Source organism: Salvelinus namaycush, chromosome 26 (assembly GCF_016432855.1).
Source record: "Salvelinus namaycush isolate Seneca chromosome 26, SaNama_1.0, whole genome shotgun sequence".
NCBI classification, from domain to species: domain Eukaryota; kingdom Metazoa; phylum Chordata; class Actinopteri; order Salmoniformes; family Salmonidae; genus Salvelinus; species Salvelinus namaycush.
The window spans coordinates 28,575,510-28,594,656 of NC_052332.1; the positions used below are offsets into that span (position 1 = coordinate 28,575,510).

A 19,147-nucleotide genomic window follows, 5' to 3' on the forward strand; every position below is an offset into this window, starting at 1 on the left:
CGTGGGAGGCAGCTCCGTTCCATAGCTCAACTGAAGTCAATGTAATTCTCCGGTTGGAACGTTATTCAAGATGTATGTTAACAACATTCTTAAGACTGATTCAATACATAGTTTGACATGTTTCTACTGACTGTTACGGAACTTTTGGACATTTCGTCACGTTATAGTGGACGCGTTTTGACTTTGGAATTGTTTACCAAACGCGCTAACCAAAGTAGCTAATTGGACATAAATAACGGACATTATCGAACAAATCAAGCATTTATTGTGGACCTGGGATTCCTAGGACTGCATTCTGATGAAGTTCATCAAAGGTAAGGAAACATTTATCATGTAGTTTCTGGTTTCTGTTGACTCCAACATGGCGGCTAATTTGGCTATTGTTCTGAGCGCCGTCTCAGATTATTGCATGGTTAGCTTTTTCCGTAAAGTTTTTTTGAAATCTGACACAGCGGTTGCATTAAGGAGAGGTATATCTATAATTCCATATGTATAACTTGTATTATCATCTACATTTATGATGAGTATTTCTGTTGAAACGATGTGGCTATGCAAAATCACTTGATGTTTTTGGAACTAGTGAATGTAACGCGCCAATGTAAACTCAGATTTTTTGATATAAATATGAACTTGATCAAACAAAACATGCATGTATTGTGTAACATGAAGTCCTATGAGTGTCATCTGATGAAGATCATCAAAGGTTAGTGATTAATTTTATCTCTATTTCTGCTTTTTGTGACTGCTATCCTTCGCTGGAAAAATGTCTGTGCTTATTGTGGTTTGGTGGTGACCTAACATAATCGTTTGTAGTGCTTTCGCTGAAAAGCATATTTGAAATCGGACACTTTGTTGGGATTAACAACAAGATTACCTTTAAAATGATATAAGACACATGTATGTTTGAGGAATTTTAATTATGAGATTTCTGTTTGAATTTGGCGCCCTGCACTTTCACTGGCTGTTGTCATATCGATCCCGTTAGCGGGATGCAGCCTTAAGAAGTTAAGAAACTGACTGTAAGAACTGTTAAACGTCCATGGATTGATGAGGAATTTAAAAACTATGGTTGAAAGAGATGGGGCAAAAGAGTGGCTAATGAGTCTGGCTGCGCATCTGACTGGCTGACACTGCAAATTGAGAAATGTGTTAACTCAGCAAAAAGAAGAAACTGTTATGAAGCCAATATCAAGTACTTTAAATAAAATAATGGACAGAAAGACAAATTCAACTCCATCTTTCATCGAATCAGATGGCTTATTCATCACAAAACCACTTGATGTTGCCGATTTTTATTTATTTTAATGATAATTCATTGGTAAAGTTAAGCAGGAAATGCCCACGACAAACGGTGAGCAATTATATTCATGCATAAAAATTGAAATAAATTATGAAAGAGCAGTGCAAGTTTGAATTTTGTAAAGTTAGTGTTTGAGAGGTGGAAAAATGTATCGTTAACAATCAGACAACCTCCTAGCATTGACAACTTAGATGGAAAGCTACTGAGGATGGTAGATGACTCTATAGCCACTCCTATCTGCCATTTTTAATCTAAGCCTTGAGGAAAGTCTTTGTCCTTAGGCCTGGAGGGAAGCCAAAGTCATTCCGCTACCCAAGAGTGGTAAAGCGGGCTTTACTGGTTCTAACAGCAGACCTATAAGCTTGATGCCAGCTCTTAGCAAACTGTTGGGAAAAAAAGGGTGTTTGACCAAATACAAAGCTACTTCTCTGTAAACAAATTAACAGACGTTCAGCATGCTTATAGGGAAGGGCACTCAACATGTTCTGCACTGACACGCATTACTGCTTGGTTGAAAGAAATTGGTAATAAGAAGATTGTGGGAGCTGTACCGTTAGATTTCATAGCAGCCTTTATTATTGACCGTAACTTATGTGTTTTGGTTTTTCAAACTCAGATAGCTCTGAATCCTGATATGGCAATCTAATACAGCTCAGAGGGTTTTCTTTAATGGAAGCTTCTCAAATGTCAAACATATGGGATGTACCCCAGGGCAGCTCTCTAGTCCCTCTGTTTTTTTACCAATGACCTGCCACTGGCATTAAACAAAGCATGTGTGTCTGTGTATGCTGCTGATTCAACCATGTACGTATCAGCAACCACAGCTAATGAAGTCACTGAAACGCTTAACAAAGAGTTGCAGTCTGTTTTGGCCAGTAATAAACTGGTCCTGAACATTTCTAAAAGTAAGAGCATTGTATTTGGTACAAATCATTCCTTAAGTGCTAGACCTCAGCTGAATCTGGTAATGAATGGTGTGGCTGTTGAACAAGTTGAGGAGACTAAATTACTTGGTGTTACCTTAGATTGTAAACTGTCGTGGTCAAAACATATAGATTCAATGGTTGCAAAGATGGGGAGACGTCTAGCCATAATAGAGACGCTCTGCTTTTTTGACTCCACAAATCAAATCCTGCAGGCTCTAGTTTTGTCTAATCTTGATTATTGTCCAGTTGTGATCCAGTGCTGCAAGGAAGGACCTAGTTAAACTGCAGCTGGCCCAGAACGGCACGTTTTGCTCTTAATTGTAATCAGAGGGCTAATATTAATACTATGCATGCCAGTCTCTCTTGGCTAAGAGTTGAGAGACTGACAGCATCACTTCTTTTTATAAGAAATGTGTTAAATCCCACATTTTTTGCATAGTCAACTTACACACAGCTCTGACACACACACTTATCCCACCAGACATGCCTCCAGGGGTCTTTTCATAGTCCACAAATTCAAGAAAACGTACAGTATTATATAGAGCCCTTATTGCAGGGAACTTCCATCTCCTATTGCTCAAATAAACAGCAAACCTAGTTTCAAAAAACAGATTAAGCAACTCCTCGCGGCATACCACCTCTCCTCTATTTGACCTAGATCGTTTGTGTGTATGCGTTGATATGTTTTTGTTGATCTAGTTCTGTCCTTGAGCTCTTGTCTAATGACGTTCTGTATTATGTTTTGTGTGGACCCCAGGAAGAGTAGCTGCTGCTTTAGCAACAGCTAATGGGAATCCTAATAAAATAACAAATTCCATCTCCACAAAGGAACTCTGGCGCTCTGTCAGTGACCATCAGGTTCTTGGTCTCCTCCCTGACCAAGGCCCTTCTCCCCCGATTGCTCAGTTTGGCCGGGCGGCCAGCTCTAAAGGGTTTTGGTGGTTCCAAACTTCAATTTAAGAATGATGGAGGCCGCTGTTTCTTTGGGGACTATTTCACTGTTGCAGAAATTGGTACCCTTCCCAGATCTGTGCATCGACAAAATCGTGTCTGGGGGTCTACGGACAATTCCTTCGTCGTCATGGCTTGGTTTTTGCTCTGACATGCACTGTCAACTGTGGGACCTTATATACTGCTCAAAAAAATAAAGGGAACACTTAAACAACACAATGTAACTCCAAGTCAATCACACTTCTGTGAAATCAAACTGTCCACTTAGGAAGCAACACTGATTGACAATACATTTCACATGCTGTTGTGCAAATGGAATAGACAAAAGGTGGAAATTATAGGCAATTAGTAAGACACCCCCAATAAAGGAATGGTTCTGCAGGTGCTGACCACAGACCACTTCTCAGTTCCTATGCTTCCTGGCTGATGTTTGTCACTTTTGAATGCTGGCGGTGCTTTCACTCTAGTGGTAGCATGAGACGGAGTCCACAACCCACACAAGTGGCTCAGGTAGTGCAGTTCATCCAGGATGGCACATCAATGCGAGCTGTGGCAAAAAGGTTTGCTGTGTCTGTCAGCGTAGTGTCCAGAGCATGGAGGCGCTACCATGAGACAGGCCAGTACATCAGGAGACGTGGAGGAGGCCGTAGGAGGGCAACAACCCAGCAGCAGGACCGTTACCTCCGCCTTTGTGCAAGGATGTGCACTGCCAGAGCACTGCAAAATGACCTCCAGCAGGCCACAAATGTGCATGTGTCTGCTCAAACGGTCAGAAACAGACTCCATGAGGGTGGTATGAGGGCCCGACGTCCACAGGTGGGGGTTGTGCTTACAGCCCAACACCGTGCAGGACGTTTGGCATTTGCCAGAGAACACCAAGATTGGCAAATTCGCCACTGGCGCCCTGTGCTCTTCACAGATGAAAGCAGGTTCACACTGAGCACATGAGCACATGTGACAGACGTGACAGAGTCTGGAGACGCCGTGGAGAACGTTCTGCTGCCTGCAACATCCTCCAGCATGACCGGTTTGGCGGTGGGTCAGTCATGGTGTGGGGTGGCATTTCTTTGTGGGGCCGCACAGCCCTCCATGTGCTCCCCAGAGCTAGCCTGACTGCCATTAGGTACCGAGATGAGATCCTCAGAGCCCTTGTGAGACCATATGCTGACACATGCACATTTGTGGCCTGCTGGAGGTCATTTTGCAGTGCTCTGGCAGTGCACATCCTTGCACAAAGGCGGAGGTAACGGTCCTGCTGCTGGGTTGTTGCCCTCCTACGGCCTCCTCCACGTCTCCTGATGTACTGGCCTGTCATGGTAGCGCCTCCATGCTCTGGACACTACGCTGACAGACACAGCAAACCTTTTTGCCACAGCTCGCATTGATGTGCCATCCTGGATGAACTGCACTACCTGAGCCACTTGTGTGGGTTGTAGACTCCGTCTCATGCTACCACTAGAGTGAAAGCACCGCCAGCATTCAAAAGTGACAAACATCAGCCAGGAAGCATAGGAACTGAGAAGTGGTCTGTGGTCAGCACCTGCAGAACCATTCCTTTATTGGGGGTGTCTTACTAATTGCCTATAATTTCCACCTTTTGTCTATTCCATTTGCACAACAGCATGTGAAATTTATTGTCAATCAGTGTTGCTTCCTAAGTGGACAGTTTGATTTCACAGAAGTGTGATTGACTTGGAGTTACATTGTGTTGTTTAAGTGTTCCCTTTATTTTTTTGAGCAGTATATATATATATATACACACACACACACACGGGTGTATGCCTTTCCAAATCATGTTGAATCAATTGAATTTACCACAGGTGGACTTCAATCAAGTTGTAGAAACATCTCAAGGATGATCAATGGAAACAGGATGCACCTGAGCTTAATTTCAAGTCTCATAGCAAAGGGTCTGAATACTTACGTAAATAAGGTATTTCATTTATTTTCTTAAATAAATTAGTTAACATTTCTAAACCTGTTTTCACTTTGTCATTATGGGGTATTGTGTGTAAATTGATGAGGAAAACAATTAAGTTAATACATTTTAGAACAAGGCTGTAATGAAATGTGGAAAAAGGGAAGGGGTTTGAATACTTTCTGAATGCAGTGTGATTATGTGTATATACACACATATACTCTGGGTGGAGTGCGTTGTGCTTTCCCTTCTACATATTCCGGCTTATGGCAGACCTCAATTCGCTCAGTATTTTTCACTACTCCAATTCTCCTTCCCACTCCTCTCCCTCAATTAAATTCTCTTTCTGCAGTGTCTACAGCTCAGTCATTATAGGCTGTCTGTCACTGACCCTATAATGGGTTTCTAATCACTGAGTTGTGGCTAGATTGCAGCTGCACATTTGTCTAGTCTGTGAAATTAGGAATGGGAAACGCGAGCGGGGTGAGGGAGAAGGGTACTAAACTGGCACAAGGATGAGGAAAGCTTGTGAACAGATTGATGTGTTGGGGCAGGTTTAAAGAAGACCTGGATCTTATCCATATAGCGACGGAGTAAAGCGGAGAGACTTTCAGTGGAAGGATTTTAGGTTAGTATGCGGAGAGGGGCATTTTCCCCCACACCAGCGCCACATGCACCGCATGGCATCAGCAATTAAAGTGGAATAGGAAATCAGACTGTGTGTATATAGGAACCCCCTTTTGTCTCCCCCTCCCTCCGCTTCCAGCTCATATCACATCTTTGGTTTTGTGCAATGCAGTCTCCTCCGCCTCTCCTCTTTCCTCGTTTCCTTCTGTATTTTTCTTGTTATTGTCCACCTTTGCTTTCTTATCACCCCGACACTGTTTGGAACTATAGCAGAATGTCCGTCTTGTGGTCTCTAGATATAGGAGTTAGATTAGATAACAGTAGAACAAAGCAGGGACTCACTGTTTCCAGCATGTTTTCAAGGGATTTACTGCCCCCATTTGTCATGTGTTACAGAGACGTTGGTTAAGCTAACACAGTTGTGCATCTTAGGCATTGTGAAATATCTAAGTCGAGAAGAAACGTATGAGGCAGAGTGATCTCACCAGATGAGCCCTACGCCTGTTGACTTTTTATTAAGTTTGAATTGTGGCCACTTACTACTAAATGAAAGAAACCTCATCAAGTCGATGAACTGTTTGACCATGTACACGTCTAAAGAGCCGTGTTGAGAATGAACACCGCTACATAAATGTCATGTTCCTAAACTGAGAACTAAATCATAGAATTGCGCAATTATCTTACAATGAACACTTTAGTTTGACCCTGTTTGTAGAAAAAATATTTTAAGTGCTTTTTGTACAAATGTATCGCCTGGTGAAGAGTATTCCTGTTTCAGATTGAACGTACACATAGGTTTGTATTTGGTTATTCATTAGCTTATGATTATATTTGCATACAATTTGGTGATGGGGAAACTTTGCCAACAAAAATGGTATAAATTAAATGCAAGTATGAAAATATTGTTGTGTCCAAGTTAGTCAGTTATTTTCTGCCTGTACAGTTCTTCCTGCATTTGTTTCTGTTGGTTTGGAAGATATTCTGTCTTTATGACACAAACATTATCCAGTCTACTCCAACGCCTGCAATTATCTTTGTCATGTCTTGTATCAAAACATTTGGCCTGTGTGTTTGTGAGTTCATAAAGTGTCACTACCAGCCAAAATAATTTAAATTTCATAGCTAGGTTTCCATTGAACTGGTGAACAATTTTTCGAACAAATATTCTAAAATTCACAAAGAAAATATGCACATTTTCCCACCATTGGTGTTTCCACCAAATGGATCAAAAATCAGTGTGAAGACTTAGTGCACACAATGTACTTTTTCGCTTATGTTTTCATGTACCGAATAAAAATGTTAAGTTCAATGTTTCCATCGCATTTTCAATGAATTTGTTTTTTTGTCACATAGTCAAGCATCGATCATGTCACCAGAGTCAGACCCTCAATGTTTATTGGAAAGGAGCGTGAAGAACACGTGCACTTAAACCACCCTGTGAAGTTAATCATATTTATCTTTAGCCTAATAAATTGCATGGTTTCCCGAGTCATAGTGGGTAGACCACACACCATTTCATCATGTGACTCCAAGTTTACTTTGATATGGTGGATATGATGGGCATTACCCCTGCCATTTCGCTCAGAATTAATTTTACCGACACAAAGATCCCACCATGTTGAACAAATTGTATCGAAACGACCTGTTTCCATCACAGCTGTCGTGATTTTTTTGTTTGTTGATACGGCATGACTTAACGCCATAAACTGGATGGAAATGTGGTTTGATACAACAATTTCCAGCCAAGACACTTACTTTTTTTAATGTTGAACATCACTAATTTAAGAGACTGTGTCCCTTCCTCTTCATTTAGTAAGAACATATTCCCTCAGCCTGGAGGCACAGACATGCACATATGCTTTTTAGCCAGTCAAAGAGGAGTAGAAAAGTGGTATCATAGACTTGGATTTGTTTTCTCTATGACCAGTAAAAAAAACAATGCTGCATATCGTTTGGAGCCCTAAGAAGTTCAAATGACCAGAATTGATTCTCTACACACCTTTTTCTTAATTAGAATGAAATGGACAATCATTTCTGTAAATGTAACAAGTAAATGTTTTTCTTCAACTTCACTGAAGGCGTTTCATGAACCCAATATCACGTTTTGAAATGGGGAAAGGTTTTGAACTCACATCAGTTGTGAAAGTCACCACCATGTCTGTGCATCATGTAGGGGAATAGACATGCTAGGGTGGTTACTTGAGGCACAACAGAGTGCATGTTCTTGTGTTTTCCTTGTCAATTTTGACAGTAAAATGTATCTTTTTACTCTCCTTTCTCCTGTCAGTGTGGACCTGGTTCATGCTCAGCTGCGTGTGTGTGAGGGGCGTAGCCTGCCAGAGCTGGGCCTGAAGCAGGATAAGATCCGGATCAATGGCTTCGCCATCCAATGCCGTGTGACCACAGAGGACCCTGCCCGCGGCTTCCAGCCTGACACTGGACGGCTTGAGGTAAGCAACAGCCCTCCACCTCCCCGCAGGCTACTGCCACTCAGTTTATAATGGGCTGCATTCTCTCACTCGGTGTAGGGCCAAAAGGTTTCCTAACCATGAGCCCTGCAAGAATTTTTCCTGTTTGGATGTCACGTGGGCAGGAGGAAACTCCTGGCCCTAGTTATGCATGTCCATTTTAGGGTAGTGGTTTTTTTGTATGCAGGTGTTTTAGTGGAGGCTCCAGGCTGGGCCAAATCTGCTCTAAATGTTTGTTAGGAATGAGTTGCTTTTGGAAATAAATAATTGAACAAATATTGACATCAACCTCCCCCTCTTGGTGTTTGACATGTAGGCCTTGAATTAGTCTAAAATACTTGGCGGCTTTAGATTGTCTTTCTGACCTTAAGGTCAGTCTCTAGCTCTCAAATGTAAGCTCCCTCAACTCATGCTATCTGGTTCCTTTTGTACAGTGGTTTTCCGTACTTGTGATTTTCAAAGTTATCGATGGAAGTTGTCTGGTGATGTTCTATACAGATCAGCACTAGCACCCCTACTACTGTAATTGAGGATTAATCCTCTCATCTGAGAAGCTGCATGCATTCACGTAATCACCCCAGTTTTTCTAAACAGGATTTTAGAAATGTTAGCAAATGTATTAAAAATAAAACCTGAAATTACATTTACATAAGTGTTCAGACCCTTTACTCCCTACTCTGAAGCACCTTCGGCAGCAATTACCGCCTCAAGTCTTCCTGGGTATGATGCTACAACCTTGGCACACCTGTATTTGGGGAGTTTCTCCCATTCTTCTCTGCAGATCCTCTCAAGCTCCCAGGTTGGATGGGGAGCGTCGCTGCATAGCTATTTTCAGGTCTCTCCAGAAATGTTTGATCGGATTCATGTCCGGGCCAATCAAGGACATTCAGAGACTTGTCCCGAAGCCACTCCTGCTGTGACCTGGCTGTGTGCTTGGGGGCGTTGTACTGTTGAAAGGTAAACCTTCGCCCCAGTCTGAGAACATGCTCCAGAGTGCTCAGGACTTCATCAAGGAGTGCTCTGTACTTGGCTCTGTTCATCTTTACCTCGATCCTGACTAGTCTCCTTGCCACTGAAAAACATCCCCACAGCATGATGCTGCCACCACCATGCTTCACCGTAGGGATGGTGCCATGTTTCCTCCAGGCGCTCTGACGTGCACTGTCAACTGTGGGGCCTTTATTTTGACCAGTGTATGCCTTTCCAAATCATATCCAACCAATTGAATTTACCACAGGTGGACTCCAATCAAGTTGTAGAAACATCTCAAGGATGATCAATGGAAACAGGATGCACCTGAGCTCAATTATGTAATAAGTTATTTAATTAAAAAAAAAATTCAATACATTTGCAAAAATGTTAGCTTTTGTCATTATGGGATATTGTGTGTAGATTAAGGGGGGACATTTTATCAATTTTAGAATAAGGCTGTAACATAACAAAGTTGAAAAATGGATGGTATGAATACTTTTTGTAAGCTTAAGTTAATTTCAATTTCAGAAATATTGTGGACCTGTTTGCTGCCTTCGGAGCCTTCATTGGCTATGTACACGGTAGACTCATTGGCATACCTTACTACCCTAGCTAGTGTTTTCTAAAACCCACAGCACAGTGACTTACTAGTAAAACCTGAAAAGATAAGGGGCCCCAAACAACTCCATTGTCGAACACTACACTGCAGTGCATATACAGTATGTCATATTGACAAAAGGTTTATTTTGTAGTTTCTCGCTTTGACCTATTTGATGGCATACTTCTCAGGAAGCAGATGTAAATCCATGACCTGTGAGTTCAGACATTTTGTGTTAAATCAATGACATCAAATGCCACATGGAAATGTAGAATGATGGGTAGTCCTACACAGTATGTATGTATGTCTGACTGTATTCAACAACTAGTCTAACCACGTTGCCTATTTCCTGAGACTAGTCTGATGACATATCAATGTGGGCAATTATTACATCATTCCTCAGTAATTTGAGACTGCTAGATGATTTTTCCTTCCATGAGAATGGCCTTCTCCTTGAAATTAAAGGTCCAATGCAGCTGTTCATCTCGATATCAAATCATTTCAGGGGAACAATTCAGTACCTTGCTATGATAGTTTTCAATTAAATTGTTCAAAAAGAAACATAGCTTCATAGCGAAGAGCATTTTCTCAAGCAAGAATTTAGCTAGGACTGTTGGAGTGGGGAGGGGATAACATAATTAGCTGTTATTGGCAAAGGTTTGGATCTTCTTTTTTGGGTCTATTAAGTAATTTACTGCATGGTGATGTCCCCACGGAAGGCCAACTCCATCCAACCACAACAGGCTGAAATTGTAGGCATTCTTTCCAAACAGCTCTAACACTAAAAGGGCATTGTCGTTTTCACAGTATTATTCCAAACTCAAGTGTGGAAATATATAAAGAATTACGTTTTTGACTATCAAGGTGCTGGGAAAGTGGTAATATTACTTTCGAATTCCACAGTTCTGACAGTTAAGGGTGTATCAAAGCCATTTTTTTTTTCTAAACTTTTCACGACTTCAAAGACTCTCAAAGAACCCTGTAGGATTTGGAGAACTGCCTGTCTGAATGGAGGGAGGAGGAGAGTTTGAAATGCAGTTTTGGCCTTTGCTATCCTTGCCTCTAATTGAAAGGCAATATTATGTAGCCATAATTATTGTCAATTAGAGATTTAGGAGACTATTGGCTAGATTAAAGGGGTTGCAAATTGCAGTTCGAATGCAGCAGGTGATGGGTAGAGCATAAATATCGACGATAGATGCGTTATGGATGGGCATCAAGTGAAATCAATAGGTGTAGAGTGGACACTGATGGGTGAAATGCAGTGTGAATGTTTCAATGCTGGCCAGGGACAGGCTGGTAGATGAGGTAAACACTACAGACAGGTACTCTACTTCTCTCTACTCTCTCTCTCCTCCACTCTGCGTTTGTCTGAGGGCTGCCTTTGATCCCTCTCCAGTCTCTGCAACTGTCACCCTTTTTTTTCTCACTCTGCTTTCTTAGACATTGTGAGAGGAATAAGAATGTTTGTGCAAAAAGAATGAAACAAACCACTTGTAAGCAACTTGTAAATGAGAATGTGACATCTAGTAAAGACTGGGAAGAGGTAGGGGTGCAGGTTTAGCTCTGGAATCTTCCCGGTGGTGTTTCTCCTTCAGAAGTGGAGAACCATCATTTAACAGGAAGGGAAAATAAGTATTAAAGTAACTGTTCAGTGCAAATCTAATTTTAAAAAACTCATTCTGTTAGGTATGAACAATCTTGTTGACTAGTCCTTTTTACTTGTAGTTGTGACCAAGTCATACATTTTTGTTGCTTGTAACAAGACCTCATCCTCTGGCTGAGACAGGCCCGTCTGATTTGGGGAAGACAGCTTTTTTGTTTTGTTTTATAAAAATGTTTTTCAATGGAGAATGATCCTTCTCTTCTCAAGACTAGGGGAGAGACAGGCTCAGGAGTGCACCCTTTCTGCACAAGCTAGCTAGCCAAGCAATCCACAGCTGGTGTTAGTTGTTCTATAGGCTTTTTCCTATCTCGCCAGTCACTTATATTTCAGAGCTGGCTAGCCAACAATACATTTACATTTAAGTCATTTAGCAGACGCTCTTATCCAGAGCAACTTACAAATTGGTGCATTCACCTTATGATATCCAGTGGAACAACCACTTTACAATAGTGCATCTAAATCTTTTAAGGGGGGGGGGGGGGTTTAGAAGGATTACTTTATCCTATCCTAGGTATTCCTTAAAGAGGTGGGGTTTCAGGTGTCTCCGGAAGGTGGTGATTGACTCCGCTGACCTGGCGTCGTGAGGGAGTTTGTTCCACCATTGGGGTGCCAGAGCAGCGAACAGTTTTGACTGGGCTGAGCGGGAACTGTACTTCTTCAGAGGTAGGGAGGCGCGCAGGCCAGAGGTGGATGAACGCAGTGCCCTTGTTTGGGTGTAGGGCCTGATCAGAGCCTGAAGGTATGGAGGTGCCGTTCCCCTCACAGCTCCGTAGGCAAGCACCATGGTCTTGTAGAGCAAGTCAAAGCAGTCTGATCTTCCACGCAACAACCATCTTGCCATTCCCTTCTATTTTAAATCCTGTGATTTGTAGGTAAAAGTTGTAATGTGAAGAGGCAAGCTAGTTAGCTGTTGACTGATATACAGCCCGGTCCAAAATTATTGGCGGCCTTGATAAAGATAGGCAAAAAAAATACTTTATAAATTATATTGTAAACAATTCAAAGTGTATTATACTAATACAAATGTTAAACAAAATCTATCTGAGCAAATTATATTTTCTCAGATTGCAGTCAATTATTGGCACCCCTATTTTCAATAGCTCACCCTGGGAGGATAACGACACAGCCTTTTTCTCAAATGTTTTGAGATTGGAGAACACATTCGGAGGGATCGTAGACCAGTCATCCATATAGAATCTTTCCAGATCTTTTATATGCTTCATCTGTGCTTGTGCATTGCCCCTTTTCATACAATATCGCTTAGTATTTATTTGTCTTTTTTGCTCTGCTTTATCAACGGTGCCAATCATTTTTGACCTGACTCTAGATAGCAGCAGTAGCCAGAGTTAGGATGAACTAGTTAGGTAGCTAACCAAAAAATATCAGAAATGGTAATAATCAGTCTGCATTTCTTGCTGTTATAGTAAAGTGCCCTAGTTGTTCCATCGTGTGGTTCTAAATCCTGAATCCATCGATACTATTTGACTTTGTACAGACGGGCTTGGGCTGTGTGCCTCTAGGTAGAAGTTAATTTGAATAGCCAGGTGCATGTGTCAGTTTTTCTGCAGTATGCCCAAACCACTCTGTTTCCCAACAGGCCAGCTTTTATTTTTGATTTTTTAACTAGGCAAGTCAGTTAGGAACAAATTCTTAGTTACAATAACGGCCTACCAAAAGACCTGAGCGGACGGGGACTGGGATTAAAAATAATAAATATAAATATAGGACAAAACACGCATCACGACAAGAGACAACACTACATAAAGACTTAAGACAACACGGCATGGTAGCGACAACAACATGGTAGCAACACAACATGGTAGCAGCACAACACATGGTACAAACATTATTGGGCACAGACAACAGCACAAAGGGCAAGACGGTAGAGACAACAATACATCACGCAAAGCAGCCACAACTGTCAGTAAAAGTGTCCATGATTGAGTCTTTCAATGAAGAGATTGAGAACTGTCCAGTTTGAGTGTTTGTTGCAGCTCGTTCTACCTGCAGCGTACTGAATAGACGAGCGACCCAGGGATGTATGTGCTTTGGGGACCTTTAACAGAATGTGACTGGCACAACGGGTGTTGTATGTGGAGGATGAAGGCTGCAGTAGGTATCTCGGATAGGGGGGAGTGAGGCCTAAGAGGGTTTTATAAATAAGCATCAACCAGTGGGACTTACGACGGGTATACAGAGATGACCAGTTTACAGAAGAGTATAGAGTGCAGCGATGTGTCCTATAAGGAGCATTGGTGGCAAATCTGATGGCTAAAATGGTACAGAACATCTAGTCGCTTTAGAGCAACCTTGCCTGCTGGTCTATAAATTATGTCTCCATAATCTAGCATGGGTAGGATGGTCATCTGAATCAGGGTTAGTTTGGCAGCTGGGGTGAAAGAGGAGCAATTTACGGAGGAAACCAAGTCTAGATTTAACTTCAGCCTGCAGCTTTGATATGTGATGAGAGTAGGACAGTGTACTGTCTAGCCATACTCCCAAGTACTTGTATGAGGTGACTACCTCAAGCTCTAAACCCTCAGAGGTAGTAATCACACCTGTGGGGAGAGGGACATCCTTCTTACTAAACCACTTAACCTGTTCTGAACACCTCAACAAAGGTGGAGGGTAGAGAAAGCTTTATCGACACTAGGAAAGCTTTGTTGTAGAGCATTTAAAACAATATCTGGGGAGGGGACAGCCGAGTATAAGACTGTATCATCTGCATATACATGGATGAGAGGGCTTCCTACTGCCTGAGCTGTTGATGTAAATTGAGAAGAGCGTGGGGCCTAGGATTGAGCCTTGGGGTACTCCCTTGGTGACAAGCGGTGGCTGAGACAGCAGATTATCTGACTTTATACACTGCACTCTTTGAGAGAGGTAGTTTCAAACCAGGCCAAAGACCCCTCAGAGACACCAATACTCCTTAGCCGGCCGGCAAGAATGGAATGGTCTACCATATCAAAAGCTTTGGCCAAGTCAATAAAAATAGCAGCACAATATTGCTTAGAATCAAGGGCAATGGTGACATCATTGAGGACCTTTAAGGTTGCAATGACACATCCATAACCTGAGCGGAAATCAGATTGCATACCAGAGAGAATACTATAGACATCAAGAAAGCCAGTCAGTTGATTATTGCCAAGTTTTTCCAACACGTTTGATAAACAGGGCAAAATAGAAATAGGCCTATAAATTAGGATTAGCTAGATCTCCCCCTTTAAAAAAAAAAAAAAGGACGAACTGTGGCTGCCTTCCAAGCAATGGGAACCTCCCCAGAAAGGAGAGAGAGGCTTGGCGATGATAGGTGCAGCAACCTTAAAGAAGAAAGGGTCTAAACCAGCTGACCCAGATGTTTTTTTGGGGTAAAGTTTCAGGAGCTCCTCTAGCACCTCGGACTCAGTGACTGCCTGCAGGGAGAAACTTTGTAGCGGGGCATTCGGAAAAAGAGGGAGAAGCATCGGGGATAGTCGCATTAGAAGGGGTGGGAGATGAGGAAATGTTGTACGGGCAAGGAGGCATGGCTGAGTCAAATAGGAAACCTGACTTAATGAAGTGGTGATTTTTAAATGGCTCAGCCGTGTGCTTGTCAGTAACAACCACTATAAGGGACACGGGCAGCTGTGAGGAGAGTTTATTCTCCAAGCAGAGGCACAGAAAGCTGCTTTTTAACATCCTATAATTTTAGAATTAAAATAATTGTTTATATTTTCATTTTAGGTAATATTTCATAGAAATCTGGAACACTGGATGGATACTTCAATATTTGTCAATGGTTCTATAGGAAATTACTGCCATTGGATAAGTTTACTTTGTTAGGTTGTCAGTACTCAAGTCCAGGACTTGGACTCAAGTCACAATTTTTGTGAGTGGTGACTAGGACTCTGACTTGACCAGTCAAGAAAGTCTCTCTCCATTTGCATAATTCATGGCAATAGCTACTGTATTAGCTAGGCCTACTTATTTGGAACACTAAGTCAGCTTACTTCCTACATTATGAAATGTAGCTTCAATGATTGTTGGATAGCAGCTTTTAGTCTGCCAAGAGTCTCGTGACTTGACCTGGCTAAGACTGGCCCTGTGTTCACACAGGCATTTGTTAACCACGGGTAAGTTTATTTTTATTCTTTAAATTTTAGAGCTGGGCTAAGGATTCACTTGTATTCCAAAGCCCTGGGCTAACGGACAAACGCACATGCGACCAACATTCCAACTCTGCCCACGACCAATGTTATAAGGAATAAGGAACACATTATTTCCTCTTGCTTCTAGCCTAGCATTTTATTTCCAACATAGCAAGGTTTATACAGACCATCAGTCTGCCCCTACGACCTTGGAAACAATGTTTCACGTTTGAAATGTGATCTCGCCCCTGTACAGAGAAATGCTGTGCAAGGACGAGAAACTTTAATGAACCAGGCAAAATCGTGCAACATTATTATGGATAGTTTGGACACACCTACTCATTCAAGGGTTTTTCTTTATTTCTACTATTTTTCTACATTGTAGAATAGTATTGAAGACATCTAAACTATGAAATAACACATGTAATCATGTAGTAACAAAGTGTTAAACAAATCAAAATATTTTAGACTTCAAAGTAGTCTTGCTCCTTTTAATTTTTCTTGATCTCCAGTATTTTCCACAACTAATGAAAAATAAATTTGACGTCTGACTTCTCCTTTTACCTCCTGAGCAACCAGTGAACATTCCCCCATTTTTTTGAGTTTATGTCCTCTGAATCCATTTTGCTGTCACATTTGGAGTTTATGACCAATTTATTGATGTGATTATATGCTATAGGTCAGGCCCTATTGATCACGTGCATGCGACGCATTCATGCGTTATGTTAAAAGAGCTAGGGAATGTTTTTCTGAAAAAATTAGGGATTTCGGTAACAACTTTTTGGTCAGTAATGGCTATAGTTATGTTGCAGCTTCAGCAACACGGACAGAGTGATACACACTGATGTTCTGTGGTGGTTGCTACAGCAGGGAGGAGAGGGAGACAACGTGTGCTAGTCACACAGCGCAGCAAGTAGTACTCCCTCTAGTCACGTGTGTCTTAATCAAACAGAGCGCTTAAAGCGTCAGACAAGCTTAGTGCATATAGTTAATTTGATTAAAACACATAGGATGTGTCTATATGGAAAAATACACACTTTAAAATTTCAACCAGTCGATTTGTCAAAAGAACACATGACTCTTGGTCGAGTAAGATTATTTTTTGTTGTCTGGGACAGCCTGATCGCAGAACACACAGCCTCAGTTTATGATAGTGCAACATTAAATCACAGTACAGATACATTCTGTAGAAAGGATTGTTGAAGAGAAATTATAGTTTGGAAATCTTGCTGTTAAAATACAGTACATTGTTCTTAACTGGAATGAACTGATTCATCACATAGATGTAGACCAGAAAACAGTGCATGCGCACACACAGTCCTAATGAGAGGTGTGTGTGTGTGTGTGTGTGTGTGTGGCTGGCGTTTTCAACAAGCATGTCTATTCTGGGCTCAGTTGGACAGTGCAACCCCAAGGTCAGGCTCAGTACTGAGTCTGTTCTGTACTTGGTTTTTAAGTATGCCAGAGTTGAGAATCATGACTCACATAGGTATGTGGAGCAAAACTGGATCAGAACATCTACTGCTTTCTCAGTCAGGCAGGAGACCGCTCCTGCTGTAGATGAGCAACCCAGAATTGTGAGTGTTTGCCTCAAAGCATTTTGTTTATTCCAGTTCAGAATTAAAAAAATGACTTGTATTTTAACAGCAACAGTTCCAACCTAGACTAATTTCTACAGTAAGTTGTATAGCAGGCCTGCTCACTGTTACTCAGCTAGCTAACTTTGGCTAATGTTAGCTAGCTAGCTCTTAGCTGTGCACAAGGGAAATGCTTGAAATAAACTCACATACATTACTATGAGAGTACTTCCTTATTTCTGTTTATCACCTGCTATAAAATGACAATGCCTTGCTAGCTGACATTCTTTTACAATTTTTAAGCACTGTTTCCTGATGCATTCTGCCCCGTTCTGAAAACTCCGATGTTTGGTCAGGACGTGATGTTTTAATTTGTTCGTTTTGAGATTCATTACTAAGCACTTCCCCCACACAAAACATATTGGGCTTTTCTCGTTATTTGTCAAAGTTTGTATGAAATCAAGAGAAACTCATCGCTGTATTTTCATGATTGAGCTCAGAACTTGTGGCTAGCTTGAGTCCATTTGATGACAGCGGAGAGTGATGGCTCGTGGGAATGACAAGTCAGTGGCTGATGCCTCGTTCAAAACCACTGGCAACTCTGGGGGGGGGGGGGGGACTCTGACTTGGAAAAACCTATTTTAACTGTCATCCAACTCTGAATTCCAACTCTGGAACTCTGGCCTCTTTCTAGAGCTCAGATTTTACGACCTGAAGATTACTGACCTCATGCTTTGACGTCGTATTTTTCAGAGTTCAGTTAATTTGAACGCTGCATAACGGCGCATCTGCTGCTGAACGAGCGCCAGCGTGTGGGACGCGGAGTGAGCTTCAAGAAAACTGCAGAAAAAATAAATGGTAAAGCACATGGGCGTCTCCCTCGCACAGCCAAACCGAGCAGGCACAGCTAACACCGCTGATGAACAGAGCGCAGTTGCGCTTGGCCAAATCAATTCCAGTAATTAATGAAATAATTATACATTTTACTTAAAAGTCATGACCCACCATTAACAGGTCGGGTCGCGACCCATACTTTAAGGAAGGCTGCAGTCTAGAATGCAAATGTAGTCGTCTTACACGGAACCCAAACCGGCTGCGCGCGTGCGCTATCGTGCGTAAATGTATTTTGTCCCCCCACACCAAACGAGATCACGCCACGCAGGTTAAAATATCAAAACAAACTCTGAACCAATTATATTAATTTGGGGACAGGTCTAAAAACATTAACATTTATGGCTAGTTAGCTTGCACTTGCTAGCTAATTTGTCCTATTTAGCTAGCTTGCTGTTGCTAGCTAATTTGTCCTGGGATATAAACATTGAGTTTGTTACCTGAAATGCACAAGGTCCTCTACTCCGATTAATTAATCCACACACAAAACGGTCAAACAAATTGTTTCTAGTCATCTCTCTTCCTTACAGGCTTTTTCTTTTGACTTTATATTGCGATTGGCAACTTTCATGAATTAGGTGCATTACGCCCACCGACCTCATTCGTATTTCAGTCGTGGGTATAACCAATGAGGAGATGGCACGTGGGTACCTGCTTCTATAAACCAATGAGATGGGAGAAGCGGGACTTGCAGCGCGATCTGTGTCAGAAATAGAACTGATTTCTATTTTAGCCCTTGGCAACGCAGACGCTCGTGAGCAGTGTGGGTGCAATAATTAAATAATATAGGTTTCTAAATTTATTTTGCGACGAGCGGTGTAGTCACCCTGTGAGCAGGACCTGCAATAATGATATGGTGTGTGCGTGCATCCGTTTTGGAAGTCTAGCAAGAGTTGATTCCTTCCAACTCCAATCACAGGACTCGATTGGAAGAAGTTAGCCAGCCTGCATAGCAACCGCTGTTCCTATGAGGGCTCCCGAGTGTCGTAGCGCTCCAAGTCACTGCATCAAGATTTTGCACGGATTAAAGTTTATTTTCTTTTTTTTTCTTGGAGAAAATTATATAAATGTACTTCAAATTGCTTGCAGAACGCATCACAAGCATATGCAAATTAAGTTTAAGTGC

At 41.8% G+C, this 19,147-nt stretch overlaps 1 protein-coding gene across 1 annotated transcript in view; it reads left to right on the forward strand.

Annotated features, from left to right (window-relative positions):
• The window catches only part of LOC120021346 (pyruvate carboxylase, mitochondrial-like), a 127,668-nt gene that overhangs the window by 22,652 nt on the left and 85,869 nt on the right, over positions 1-19,147 (forward strand). Inside the window, exon 9 of the mRNA XM_038965059.1 lies at positions 8,010-8,172. Coding sequence (XP_038820987.1) covers positions 8,010-8,172 — 163 coding nt within the window. The remainder of the gene's footprint in view (positions 1-8,009; positions 8,173-19,147) is intronic.